General features: G+C 36.9%; 1 protein-coding gene across 2 annotated transcripts; it reads left to right on the top strand.

Annotated features, from left to right (window-relative positions):
- Nucleotides 1-1930: 1930 nt before the first annotated feature.
- LOC128989749 (survival of motor neuron-related-splicing factor 30-like) lies at nt 1931-13754 on the top strand. 2 transcript variants are annotated; one of them, XM_054411784.1, is made up of 7 exons: nt 1948-1965; nt 2126-2196; nt 4590-4719; nt 6748-6862; nt 8415-8549; nt 9777-9903; nt 13551-13754. In XM_054411784.1, the coding sequence occupies exons 2-7, from the start codon at nt 2152-2154 to the stop codon at nt 13692-13694; spliced, it is 696 nt and encodes a 231-aa protein (XP_054267759.1). In that variant the 5' UTR covers nt 1948-1965; nt 2126-2151; the 3' UTR covers nt 13695-13754. The 2 variants fall into 2 exon arrangements, with proteins under 2 accessions (XP_054267758.1, XP_054267759.1); XM_054411783.1 differs by having other exon boundaries at nt 1931-2196.
- The last annotated feature ends 936 nt before the right edge of the window (nt 13755-14690 follow it).

The following is a 14690-nucleotide window of genomic DNA, read 5'->3' as shown; positions in this document are numbered from 1 at the left end:
ATCGTATGAAACTACGGAGACCGACAAACGAAACGATATTGAAGGTTAGTTTTCTTTTCTGTTCACTTGTTTGCATTTATTACGTCAGATTTATACAGTAATACCTGGTAATACAAAGCAGCAACTGCATGTTTACTTGGAATGAGTATTGATTATAGAAGCTAGATAAAATCATCAGAATCGAAATTAAATGCTAATGTATATACTTCTGATAAAAAAATTTAAATTACTGTATTTCAATGACTTAGTAGTACTGCTCGGCCAATCCAAATCCAATGGTAAAACCTGATTTTTTTACGTGTGTTTGAGAAGTGTCAATGATGTATGTGTCATCAATTGAGTGTTGAGTGTGGTGATGTATATTGAATGGGACGATTGATGACGAAGTTGGACAACGTTTAACATGGTTCAACGCGGAAAACGATAAAAAACAGACACCACCGATAAAAAACAGACATGACACCACCTAAATCAACGATAAAAGCAGACAACGATGAACCTGGACACATTCAAATGTGTCCAAGTTTAACGTTGCACGCAAATGACAAAAAACGGACATGGACACATTTTTTAGTTGTCCAGTGTTGGCGTTGCACGTTCATCAAAATCGGATCATTTTTGTTAGAGTTATCGCACTAACGGACACATGGTGTTTTTGGCCTCTAGGGACTTCAAAACGAAAAAAAATGGTCCCGGGTCCAGGTCTTACCATGAGTACTACGGTAATAGCTTATTTTCATGGGAAATTCGCTAACAAGTAGGTGATCAGTTAAGGACTCACACAGGTCATTGTGACTCATGTGATATTTTTATTTTTTGAATTTACTGCTGTATTATGTATGATGAAGACTGAGTAGAGTAAAAGGTACGTTTTGCTTGGAGCGAAAGGTGCGACGGTCGCGCAGCGACTGTCGCCGAGCGGCTGTCGCGGGCCACTGATCGACTGATCATAGGGGTTTTGCATAGTCCTGTTTTGCTTGGAGCTACTGTTGCTAGAGCTGCGAGCTGCAGTCGCTGGGTACTGCTCCAAGACCAGTTAGGAGCGACAGTCGCTTAGCGAAAGTTACATTTCTGATTGTTTTTATAGTGTACGTACAACATTTTGACAAGTTCGATGACCTTTTATTTTCGCTATATGCAACGTCTGGGATTAAGTTAAATTTTAGTAGTGAGGAAGAAGACAGTTTATTAGAAGAAGTGGAAAAACACCCCGCGCTTTATGATTTGAAACATATCTCCCACAAAGACCAAAGAATAAAGGACAACGTCAGGTTAGTTTAGGACAACCTGACGTTGTCTTTTTGCCACTTCTTCTAATAAACTATCGTCTTCCTCACTACTAAAATTTAACTTAATCCCAGACGTTGTACGACGCCATATATCGAAAATAAAAGGTCATCGAACTTGTCAAAATGTTGTACACTATAAAAACAATCAGAAATGTAACTGTCGCTAAGCGGCTGTCGCTCCTGACTGGTCTTGGAGCAGTACCCAGTGACCGCAGCTCGCGGCTCTAGCGACAGTAGCTCCAAGCAAAACAGGACTATGCAAAACCCCTAAGATCAGCAGTGACCCGCGACAGCCCGGCTGTCACAGCCGCTCGGCGACAGTCGCTGCGCGGGTCGCACCTGTCGCTCCAAGCAAAACGTACCTAATCTCGCTCGCATCAGTCCAGTCGCGTCTCGACTTCGACTCAGTCGACTCTCGCTCGCTGAGTCGCTCCGGCTTCGCTCATGTCATGTCAACAACACAAAACAAAACACAACAGAACAGTGGCAACAGTGCGAGTGCACGCACAACACTCAACTCACTCACTGCACTCAACCAACACTACATCACAGTCTAATATTTATTAGTCTAATATTTATTTATTGTTAACTACATTCACTACAACGACTCAACTAACTACACTACACAACTTTGGTTCCACCTTCCACTTCCACCCTTAGCAGTGGGCTGTGTTTTGTGAGAATATTTATTTTAGAATTAAGTATAACAATAATAATAATTAGATGATGTATTTATGTTTATAAAATTAAATAAGGTCAATTCGCCTACTCCTCAGTATCTATGATGTTTTTTTATGTTTGTTGACACTAAAACTTTGCCTTACTTGTTGTTTTAGTTCTTTAACTTCAGTTCTTGGTTGGTATGGCTGAAGAGGATTTGCAAAACTACAAACTTCAACTACAGCAGGTAAAAGGCTGTAATTGATTCAAATCATAGAATCATACAAGGGTAGGCCGACATGTAGTACTAGGCCTACCTGGTTTATAAACTAGACCCCCATTTTTGAGCAACTTATAGAACTTAGCCTACAGTTTTAACTTTTTACAAGATTTACCCTATTGGCTACAAAAACTGGCAAATGCGTCATTATATTGGCTTAGGCCTATCTAGGCCTAATGAAAATATATTTTTAAAATTTGGCAAAACTTCAATAAGTTTAGCCTAAGTTATCCAACTCAATTAGGGTTACTTAAGTTAGGCCTATTGTTTTTGACACTCGGCCTAAAGTTATCAGTTGTTACCATTAATAACTTAAGGAGTCAAACATGAAACTTGTGGCTGCACTTAAGATTAGGTCAATCTACACTCATTCGAATGAATATATCGATCGATCCTATATCAATTATTCGATTATAATCGATAGGCCTAATCTCAATTATTTTCATTCCATTAAAAATATCATTTTAGATGATAGGCCTACTTATATTAGGCCTAGCTGTAGTTTATTCAAGTTAAGTTATTTTATCTTAAATTAGTAAATAGATAACTTAGGCCTACAAATTATAAATAAAAGGATTGGCCTACGGTATTTAATAATTCAAACTATTTTAACAATTTAAGTTATTGGATTATAAAGATTTTGGAACTAGGCTAAACCTACTTAGTTCCTGCATCAATTTAATGCAGTTGTCTGTGTTTGATAAAACATTTTTGCCTAAATTCAAGATAGCCTAATTCATTTTACAGTTAGTTGAAAATAACTAATACAAACAAAAACAATAAAATAAACAAAAATGTAAACATTTAAGTTAACTTAAGTTACAATAAAAACAACAGAATAATCGAAATATACAATTCCGTAATCAAAATAGTGACTAGGCCTAATCGATATATAGATTCGATATAGAATAATCGATAAGTTATATTAATCACAGAGGATACGCGTCCGATAACCAGACGTGGCTTAGGCGTCCGGTAGTGACGTCACCGGGTTGTGGGGTCCCGGAACGCCATTACCACAACGATACGATGTTCGGCCAGCGTTGTTCGTGGTGTAGGGGATAAAGTGCTCGGCTGATATCCAAGAGGTCCCTGGTTTGAAACCCATCGGTTTCTTTAACTTTTTGTCACAGATTTTGCTTTGAATGTAATTTCTTCTTAACTGTACATCTTTTGTTAGAATTTTTGGCATTTATAATTTTATTTTATGAAGAGAATTGAACCTTCATTTGATTATTTTCATTATCAGCAAGTTTGGTTGGTTAGGTTAGGTTATGACAGTAACTGCTGGACGCCTAATCCACGTCCTGTTACCGGACGCGTATCCTCTGCGTATATATTAATTCGAATGAATACACTTAAGTTTTGACTAACTACAAACTAAGTACCTACAATAAAGTGCAGCCAAACTTTTTCCTAAAATGTATCTCCTCTTTAATACAGTGGAACTTGGATGGTTTGAACATCAAGGGACCAGAAATTCATTCTGTTCCTTTCACAAGAACATTTATTAGGCTAAGAAAAGTAGGCTCCCGGTACTGTTCAAAACTTGAAAAAAGAGCTTGACAATTTAAAGGCTAGCCTGCACTAATTTTTCATTGAAAACTTTGATCAAGTGCAAACACAACCAAGTTCTTTTGTAAATTTGAGGTTTGAACTAATTTACCGGTACCGAAATAAGTTTATTTAAAATAATTCCCAAGTTAGGCTAAGTTACCTTGAGTGAGGTGGAAGAACAAATACTGTAAACTGATGTGATATGGGAATTTCCTGAATATTATTTAGTAGGCTACCAAACAATAGAGTAGAATTAAGCTAACTTAAAGAAATTCAACCGAAGTTAGTTACCTAGAGGCTGTCTTATTTGCGGAATTATAGAAAATTAAAATTACTTTAAACTTACTGAACTCTCAAAAAAGCAACAATTCCCCAGAGCAACTGGTTAAGTTAGTCAAAGTCAAAAAGTTATCTCCTCCATAACAAATAAGGATAAACAGATTACGGTAGTAGGAACTTAACTAACTTACAGTTGCCTAAATAAAGAAGAATTCACCCAACCCAAGCCAAAATTGATTGTAGGCCTAACAGATTAAGTGAGATTTGCATTTTGACTTCAGCGAAGCTAAAGTATTCCAAACCAACCGAAACCATAAATATTCTGCATTGCCTACTCTTGTTACAGCGAAGCCTTGTCTATATCTTATCTTTGTAACAAAACTAGACCATATCCGAATTCAACACTTATATTTAACTCATCTAAATTTAACCAAATGTAGAAAATATTCCATTAAGTTAGGTACCTACCTATAGATTTTTATTCTAGGTAAGATTAATGTAATGTTGTACATTTCTCCTTTTAGGTGGAAGCAGCTTTAACAACTGACCCAGATAATGAAGAACTTCACAAACTAAAAACAGATCTTGAGGAGGTTATTCAGTTAACTCTTGAACTCATAAAGACCCAGTTGCTCGAGGAACAAAAACTAAAAGGTAGGCCTACTTAAGTCTCTTCTCTCATGAGTTATGCTTTACACGACTGATTTCAATGAATGCAAAACTTGCATGAAGCTAAATGCCCATGTTACAAATTTAATCTGGGATTTTTTAATTTTGGCTAATTCCCGAAGTGACCACTTACTAGGTACTGTAGCAAAGGCACTGCATTCACTGACGCAGAGCAGAGTCAATGGGACCCACAGTGTGAGTGGGACAGAGAATCGGCGTAGAGAGTGAAGGGAGAGAGCAAAAGGCTAGGCCTAGCAGCAGCTACATAAACTTCATTTCGGCGGCAAAATACAGTCTAACTGTTCTCTAAGAGCATTTTGCTTCTAAAAGATTTGTATTCAAGTTGCTGATTTTAAGTAAACTGTAGAAAACAAGCATAACACACGGTGACATGGAGCTGGACCTTGAGGCAAATAGCGCAATACACTTTTAACTTCATGTTAATACCTACATTATTGGTACCGTTACCTTAATATTGATGACTTAGTTCCAGTATTTCTCAAATTGCAAAATAATAGGCACTCTATTAACTTGCATGCTCAGCAGCTCAGATAGGGAATGTTGCTGGAAGTCAACAGTGCTGGAAGGTCAAATAATTTATACTTGTGCAGATAGGTCAAAAACTACAATGTTTGCAGTGTATTTGATTTACTGGGATTTTTGATCTACAGACACTGCAAACATTGTAGTTTTTTACCTATCGGCACAATTATAAATTATTCAACCTTCCGGCACTGTTGACTTTCTGCAACGCGTCCCTCAGATATAGGCCTAGTAAAAGTCTAAAATTTGAAATTTTAATTAGGGCACCTTACTCATTGTTTGAAAACTCGGATTGAAGTTTTTAGGAGCAGAAATATCTAGGGTTTTAAGGGTTTTTGGTGTTTGGCAATCTTTCTGTTTAATCATCGGGTGTAGGCCTACTCCTACATAGGCCTATTAAGTTAAACTACCTTAACGCAATGGAACTCTAGAGGCTATAGCAAAAAGTGGCTGTAGTATCATTGATTTCAAAGGTACGAGGCTTGTCTGAATATTTGTGTCTCCAACAACCTTTTGTCACATGAAGTGGGATTATTCAAATCCGACACCAGCGACGTGTTCTTTACCACTAGCTGGATTCTACCCTTAAGTGATGATGTTGTGACTGTTCAGACGTATTTAGAGTGGTAATTCATAGCCGGATTAATGGGTAATAGTTTAATACAAATGTCTCGTATTTAGGTACTTCAATGTAAAATGATTTGTGTTATTTTTTCCTGACTCACTACTTACTTACTGGATTGGCCACTGGTACCCTAAGAGGTACTTGGCCTCGCCCACACACTGCCTCCAGATGTCTCTGTCTTTGGTGTCATTTTCACTCCTTCCCAGTCTTCTTACATCTTTTTGTACTTGATCCTTCCATCTAAGTTTGGGACGGCCTCGTGGTCTCCTGCCTTCGGGGTTTCTATCAAGTACATTTCTCGTAGTGGAGTCTTCCTCTCTTCTCGAAATATGACCAAACCATCTCAATCTTCTGCTCTTGACTTCCGCTATGATGTCAGGGTCTTTATAGCGCTCTCTAATCTCGATGTTGTGTCTCATTCTCCATATTCCATCTTCGAGCGTCGGGCCATATATTTTCCTGAGAACCTTGTTTTCAAATGTTATAATTTTCTTTTCTATTTTTTTGCTCATTGCCCATGTTTCTGAGCCATACAGTAAAACTGGTCTTATTATTGTTTTATAAATACGTAATTTGGTGTTGTGGGATAATAATTTTGAGCTTAACAATCTATTGCATGCATGGAGGGACCTGTTAGCCGAATTTAACCTGTTTAACACTTCCAATTCTTCATTATTGTTGTCTGATAATAGGACTCCTAGATACTGAAAACTATTTACTTTCTGAAAAGAGTGGCTCTCTATCTTAAGCTCTCATGTCCTGACTCACTACAGAGTTAGCTAATATAGCCTATGCTTATTGTATAAGGCACAATAATTATTTGTTGTCAATTTGTATTATTTCAGATTCAGCAGAAGGGGAAATCGAGGACTCTATTTTGGAAGCAGCAACATCGCATAAATCCAAACACGAATGGATAGTTGGAGACCGCTGCCTCGCCTTGTGGACACAGGACGGCCAGTGAGTTTCTCTTTAGCATGAGTTACTCTCTTTGTATCCCTAATTTTACACAGATTAGTTACAAACACTTAAAATCTTTACACTCAAATAAAGAACTATATGGAGAGGACACAGCTAACTCATCTGAAGAAAGGTTACAGACAAGTAACAGCAAAACAAATTATGTACTCACAAAAGAGTTGATATTTCGCCTCTTTCAGAGGCTTCTTCAGAAGTAGATGAAAGTTACAAAGGTAACCAAACCAGGTTGTATTTGTAACTACACATCTAGGTACTTGCAAAATTTCAAGTATTTTGTGTGTAGGTACATATTTGTGCTGTGGCTTGTCTGCAACCTTTCCTTTGGTGAGTTAGCTGTGTCCTCTAAATCCTATATAATTCTTTAATCCAAGCTAAATGCTTTTTTCTAAAATATGAACTCAAAATAATCTAATTCTTACATGTTTTAAATCGTACAGTAGGCTACAGTATTACAGTTTTGATTCTCTAATCGTCGGTCATCCAATCTTCTTCTGTATAAATTTGATTCTTCCTACAAATGATCAAATACTCTAATATTGCATCCTATTTCTGTATGATATGGAATGACTGTATACTCACAGATACATAGCACACTAGCAGGTGCTTTGATACAAACCCTTTTGTCACCCTTGACTGTATTTGTTTATTGTTTTGATGTACTGCATACTACTCAACTCATCAAATCCTCATACATGTCTCTCTGCCTCTGCTACTTCTCATGTCTTAGTATTAGTGAGAACAGAGCCCTGTGGTTGAGTGGTTTTGTGTTGCTTGATCTTACGGTTTACTCTACAAAGTAGTGGGTGTGTGCTCGCTTTGTAAGTTATTTTTCATTTATGACCTTAATTAAGTTTTGACAAGGGAGAAATTTAATTGAATCAAAGGCCCCTTTTGAAAGGAGTTTTTAATTACTGTACCATGCAGTCTTTTCACTTATCCAACCTAGTTGGCCAGTTTCTAGGTCGGTTGATTGGGATTCTACAGTGTATTTGTAGTCTGTTTATTGTGCTTTTTCTAAACATTCATAAGGTTTTAGTGCATTTTTCTACAGGTATAGGGTGTCCTTTTTTAATTTGGGTGTAAAAGGTAAGTTTTGGATTGATTGTGGACAAAACCGCTACTTTGGTATTATACGGAGGCCACATATTTTACAGCACCCTGCGGCGGTTATGATATGCTGGGTTATCATAAATATGTTTGTAGGGATTTCCTTGTTTCATTATGAATCAAACGATACCAGATGAGTGATACTTTCTATTTATGATAACCCAACCTAACATAACCGCCGCAGCGCGTTGTATTAGAGTGGCCTCCGTATAATAGCAAAGTACCCATAAACCACTACCTTACTTTAACTTGAAAAAAGACACTGATCCCCTTTTTACTATGAGATTTGATAACCAATCCTTTTCTCGTATAAGTAGAGCCTATGATATTTTATTCTGTGATAAAAAGTATTAGTAGACCCATTATAGAGGTAAGAAATGTAAAACCTTAAGCATGTATTTCAATTCTGTAACATTGTACATAGGTACTATGAAGCCACAATTGAAAGCATCGATGGAGAAGAGGTGTCAGTGATCTTTGACCAGTACAAGAGTGCGCAAGTGTCCACATTGGAGTTCATAAAAGAATTACCTCATCAAGAAGGAAGCTTAAAACACAAGTATGTCATTTTTTGCAATCTACATTAACTATATCTTTAATTGTACCTACAGTATTACTATAATGTAGATAGAAGCGGGGCTGACCTTATAGTCAGAATGTTGTACTTGGTACTGTTAAATCAGTGAATAATCAATGTGGGTTTAATTCTGTGATAAGGATCCGTTCATGTTGAATTGGATCTGACATACCAGTACATAAAAAGCTGATTTTTATAACACCTTTATACCAAAGAAGGTAATTTTTTCCCAATAATTATTTTGTGTGTGTGGAGATCAGTCCACAATAATTTAAATATCCTGCCACGTTCAAGCCATGATACACTACCTAGGACATTATGGTCGCCCATGCGCACGGAGGAGACTAGGGGAGCACGACGCCAACACTGGCTGTTGTGTCTCTGCTGTCAACCCAGAAGGATGCCTTGCTAAAGACGTGGGAAATGGGGGTATGGCCCCCATGGAGGTACCGTGTTAGACAATAGTTTTACTTAATTTCGTTAGGCCTAATAGCTATTTTCGGATCATGTAGTCAAAATCACTCATTTCATTTATTCTGTCAGCTCATACATCCTAATGGTAAACCTTATAACTGTTTAGTGCTATTTAATATCATAGAACCATAGACAAAAAGAATTTAATATAGACTGTCAGCTGTGCGGTTTTTATGATAACCGCTATCATAGGTTCTGACGCACACCGCTGGGAGCGCCATGTAGTTATGGTGTACGCGCTACGTAACTAGCCTATACAGTGCTCCCAGCGGTGCGTGCCAGAACCTATTGTTACCGTAGCACGGCTGACAGTCAATATTTAATTTTTTTGTCTATGATAGAACCAACTTGTGTAGTTGAAACAGCTGACAAAATTCTTTTATTCCTTTATATATGAATACTATGAATAATATGAATACTCATAAGGTTAAAATGGAAAACTCCAGAGCCACTGGGGGGAGCCCGGATGGATTTTTGAGATAATAATGTGTCTATATGTTAATCGACACCAAATTTCAGCCCAATCCAACCAGTATTTTTTTGCGTTTACTTGTCTCTAACATCCATCTATCCATCCATCCATACATCCAAACTTTCTCACTTAAAATATTAGTAGGATGAACAGTTGTTCAAACAAGCTTGTTCAAATAAACCTGTTGTTAATTAATAGACCATTTTTAGAAAGTAATCCTTTAGTAGAATTTACACACTTATTGCATAACTTAATTTTTTTAGAAAACAACCTATTTCAAAAGTTAGAGAATATCAGAAGAAAAAGAAACAGAAGAAGTTACAAAGATATAAACAATTAGAAGAGGAAAGGGAGCAAGAAAAGAACAAATGGCTGGCATTCAGTCATAAGGTAAGAATGTAATTTTATGCTTTTAAAATCTAGAAAGATCCACCTTAAGCCCCGTTCACATGGGGCGAGTTTGCAAGCTACAAGCCGGATTTTTTACACGCAGCTAGTAAAATAGCTCAGTGTGAACGACGTACTCGCTCAAAAGCTGCTTGTAAAAAAGCTCTGGAAAAAGTTGACGCTGCCGCTACTTTACACTCCAACTCGCCAGCATTTGAGCGAGTAGGCGTGTAAAGTAGCCCAGTGTGAACATAGTTGTTTGTGCTTGTGCGCATGTTATTCGAAGATGCCGGAGGATTTAGTTCAAGCCAGCTACTGAGCGAGTGGAAAAAGCATCGTGTGAATGACTACAAGCGCACTCGCCGGCGTCTTTCTACACTACGAGTGTGCTTGTATTCGTTCACACGGAGCTTGTCCACTTGCCAACTCGCCGGCTTCTTACACGCCGGCGAGTTGCGTGTAAACTCGCCCCATGTGAACGAGGCTTTAGTGTTTTATATTACGACTAGGGATGTGTCGAATCCGGATCTCGAATCCACTGAATCTTAAGAAAAGATCGGGATTCGAGAATATATTTTTTTTATGAGGCATATACTGTAACATTGACTAACCATAGATTCAAGATTCAAAGAGTCTTTATTCACACAGTACAAATTTTCGTACATGAATAGTGCCTATTGTTACTTACTACCTAAATTAGCAATAAGAAACATTTAAACAAAATACTATAGGCTACATTATTTTAAATTTAAATTACTATAATCTTCTATTTTGTAAGGTGCAAGGTCAAGTAAGAATGCCTTCATTTTTTTCATAAATTTAGATTTGTCCTTTTCGTTTTTTTAAAAACTAGGAAGTTTTCTAAAAAAATAATTTCCAATATAAGAAGGTTTATTTTTAAAAAGTTCCAGTCTTGGTTTTTCTTTAGCTAAATAATTTTTACCCCTTGTATTATAATTATGCACAGGCAATTCTTGAGTCTCAGCAATATTTAAAAAATATTTAATTGTTTCAAAAATATATAAGGAGTGAACTGTAAAAATGCCCATCCCTTTAAAATAAGATTTGACGGACTGGTTATATTTCAATTTATGTATTATCCTGATTGCTTTTTTTTGTATTTTCAAAATCTTTTTAAAATTCTTTTTCTTTGTCCCACCATAAACACTAATTCCATAGTTAATATGTGATTCAATATGAGCATGATATATCATTTTAAGGACTGATCCTTCACAGAGATATGACATTGTTCTTAGGACGAATATACCAGAATTTAGTTTTTTTATTAAATACTCAACATGTTTATTCCAGCTTAAATCCTCATCTATTATCAAACCCAATAGTTTTGAGGTTTTAACTTGAGCAATGGAATTTGTATCTATACCGGTATCTAACTTTATACTTTTATCATTTTTGTCTCTTTTTGTTTGGAAAAGAATGAAATTAGTTTTACTAGTATTAAGTACTAAATTATGGTCTTTTAAAAACTGATTCAGACTTTTAAATTCTAATTTAGCAGACATTTCTAAATCAGTTAGGGATAGAGGTTATTGATGTCGTAATATACAGTACTGTGACATTGTCCAACCATAGAAGTTATTGACGTCGTAATATACAGTACTGTGACATTGCCTAACCATACAGGTTATTGACGTCGTAATATACAGTACTGTGACATTGCCCTACCCTTGAGGTTATTGACGTCGTAATATACAGTACTATGACATTGCCCTACCATAGAGGTTATTGGCGTCGTAATATACAGTACTGTGCCATTGCCCATCCGTACAGGTTATTGACGTCGTAATATACAGTACTGTGACATTGCCTAACCATACAGGTTATTGACGTCGTAATATACAATACTGTGACATTGCCTAACCATACAGGTTATTGATGTCGTAATATACAGTACTGTGACATTGTCCAACCATAGAAGTTATTGACGTCGTAATATACAGTACTGTGACATTGCCTAACCATACAGGTTATTGACGTCGTAATATACAATACTGTGACATTGCCTAACCATACAGGTTATTGGCGTCGTAATATACAGTACTGTGCCATTGCCCATCCGTACAGGTTATTGACGTCGTAATATACAGTACTGTGACATTGTCTAACCATACAGGTTATTGGCGTCGTAATATACAGTACTGTGACATTGCCCTACCATAGAGGTTATTGGCGTCGTAATATACAGTTCTGTGCCATTGCCCATCCGTACAGGTTATTGACGTCGTAATATACAGTACTGTGACATTGCCTAACCATACAGGTTATTGACGTCGTAATATACAATACTGTGACATTGCCTAACCATACAGGTTATTGACGTCGTAATATACAGTACTGTGACATTGTCTAACCATACAGGTTATTGACGTCGTAATATACAATACTGTATTGCCTAACCATACAGGTTATTGGCGTCGTAATATACAGTACTGTGACATTGCCCTACCATAGAGGTTATTGGCGTCGTAATATACAGTTCTGTGCCATTGCCCATCCGTACAGGTTATTGACGTCGTAATATACAGTACTGTGACATTGCCTAACCATACAGGTTATTGACGTCGTAATATACAATACTGTGACATTGCCTAACCATACAGGTTATTGGCGTCGTAATATACAGTACTGTGACATTGCCCAACTAATATCATCAACTAATAGTTTCATTTTAAGATTTGGAAAAGTTTTAGTGTCCCCAAAAATGAGGGATTATGGGCTCAACTGGAGATTACTCTATATATAAGATATATTAACCTTTAAACATTACCAATTTAATTTTAAACAGTATGATTTAAATTGGTATTCTGTTAATTAGGTTTTTTAACAAGCCCTTATGACAGTGGTTATCTGGATCCGGATCTGAATTTTTCAAGATCCAGATCCGGATCCGGTACCGACATTTTCTTGGATCCGCCCATCACTACTTTTTGTATATCGTTCTGTTATTAAACATAGAATAGTCCTAGCCTAAAAGGAATATTGTGTGGAGAGTTTACAGTTCATTCGTTTTTGTGTTCAGTTTGAACAAACAAACTGACATACAATAAAACCCCTTATATCCGACCTCGGAAAAACCGACTCCTCAGGATATTCTTGTTTATTTTAATTTAAATTCACCAATTAACTTAGTAAATTCAGTGCACATTCGGACTTACCATTTGGACAACCTCAAAATACCCAGGTCTACTAGTTTCCTGTCTGGGGGCGATAATGCCGAGGGCGATCGATTAACCGAAAGGCCGATTGCGGATGTTGCCGTAATTGCGGCAGCCGATCACCACTGTGGCCGATAACAGGTGTTGCTGCCTGGGTGCGGGAGACGATTACCGGAAGTCGCGGGGACTGCAAGTTACGCCTACAGGTGTTGCCACCATTGCCAGAGAAGATTACCAAAGTCACGTAGACTGCATGTACGCTCACGGGTGATTTTGCAATCTCGAGAGACGATTACCGATGTCGCTGAAACTGCATGATATGCTCCTCCCGATATCCGACCTTTTCGCTGTTCCCGTCATGGTTAGATATGAGAAGTTCTACTGTACATGCATAAACTACATATTCTTTATAATATAATAGATAGATACCTATATAACTTTTGAGTAAGTTTGTTGCACTGTTTTTTTTTTCAGACAACAAAAAAGGGGATAATCAGGAAGAGTATATTTGCATCACCGGACAATGTAAATGGCCGAGTAGGAATCGGCACTTGCGGAGTTAGTGGCAAGGGTATGACAGAGTTCACATCTGCCGAGAAATGGAGGAAAGGTGTATAAATAAATTGACACCAGCTTTGTATAAGTGTGTAAATTATAATAATACATGTTTTATATAAACTCTACTTCTTTTTTTCTATCCTATTTTTTTCAGAGATCAAAAACCCTGTGGTTTAGCATACATGTAGCCCTAGGAAACTTAAAAATGTATTATATTTGCAGGAAAATGCAATTGAAAATTTATTAAGGCATTTTATTTGCCAAATGGTAATATGATTTATGTTTTAGCGAATTTCTCATAGAGGGAATAGGCCACTACCGTCTTAGGTCTCATGGTAAGACCTAAATCCAGGACTGGGGACATTCTTTTTATGTCCCCTGAGGCTAAAAACACCATCCATTCAAATTCATATATGTTTAAGCTGAGGTGTGTAAGCTATTATAAGATTTCACTAAACAAAACACTTTTTGAAATGTTTTTATCAGCTCGCTTTATTGTCCGGTACAAATTTTGCAATCAATTTTATACTAACTTCCTGATGAGCTAGAGACTTGATACTTGAAACATAGCTCACAAATGGATGACAATGTAATATTATATCATTTAATTTTCATATTTCGCTTGGGCTACGACCCATGGGCTTGTTTTTATTAGCTTGCTTTCTTACAAATTTTGATATCAATTTTAAACAGAGTTCCCCATGAGCTAGAGACTTGAAACTTGAAACATAGCTCACAAATGGATGACAATGCAATATTATATCATTTAATTTCCCCTTGGGCTACTCCCCATGGGCTTTTTTTTATTAGCTCGCTCTCTTGTCCGGTACAAATTTTGATATCAATTTTAAACTAACTTCCTGATGAGTTAGAGACTTGAAACTTGAAATATAGCTCACAAATGGATGACAATGCAATACTGTATCGTTTTATTTTCATATTTCTCTTGGCTAAGCCCAATGGGCCTCCAAATTTTCCATGTAGTCCAGTAAATCTGTCAGAAAATATGGGGTTGCTGTGCAAAAGGTCGGGTAGTTCTGATTTTTGGATATGTTG

The sequence above is a fragment of the Macrosteles quadrilineatus genome, unplaced genomic scaffold, assembly GCF_028750875.1.
Source record: "Macrosteles quadrilineatus isolate MER2022 unplaced genomic scaffold, UCM_ALF_1.0 Scaffold_3__2_contigs__length_128488019, whole genome shotgun sequence".
NCBI lineage: Eukaryota > Metazoa > Arthropoda > Insecta > Hemiptera > Cicadellidae > Macrosteles > Macrosteles quadrilineatus.
This window is presented reverse-complemented; position numbering and strand designations above follow the sequence as displayed.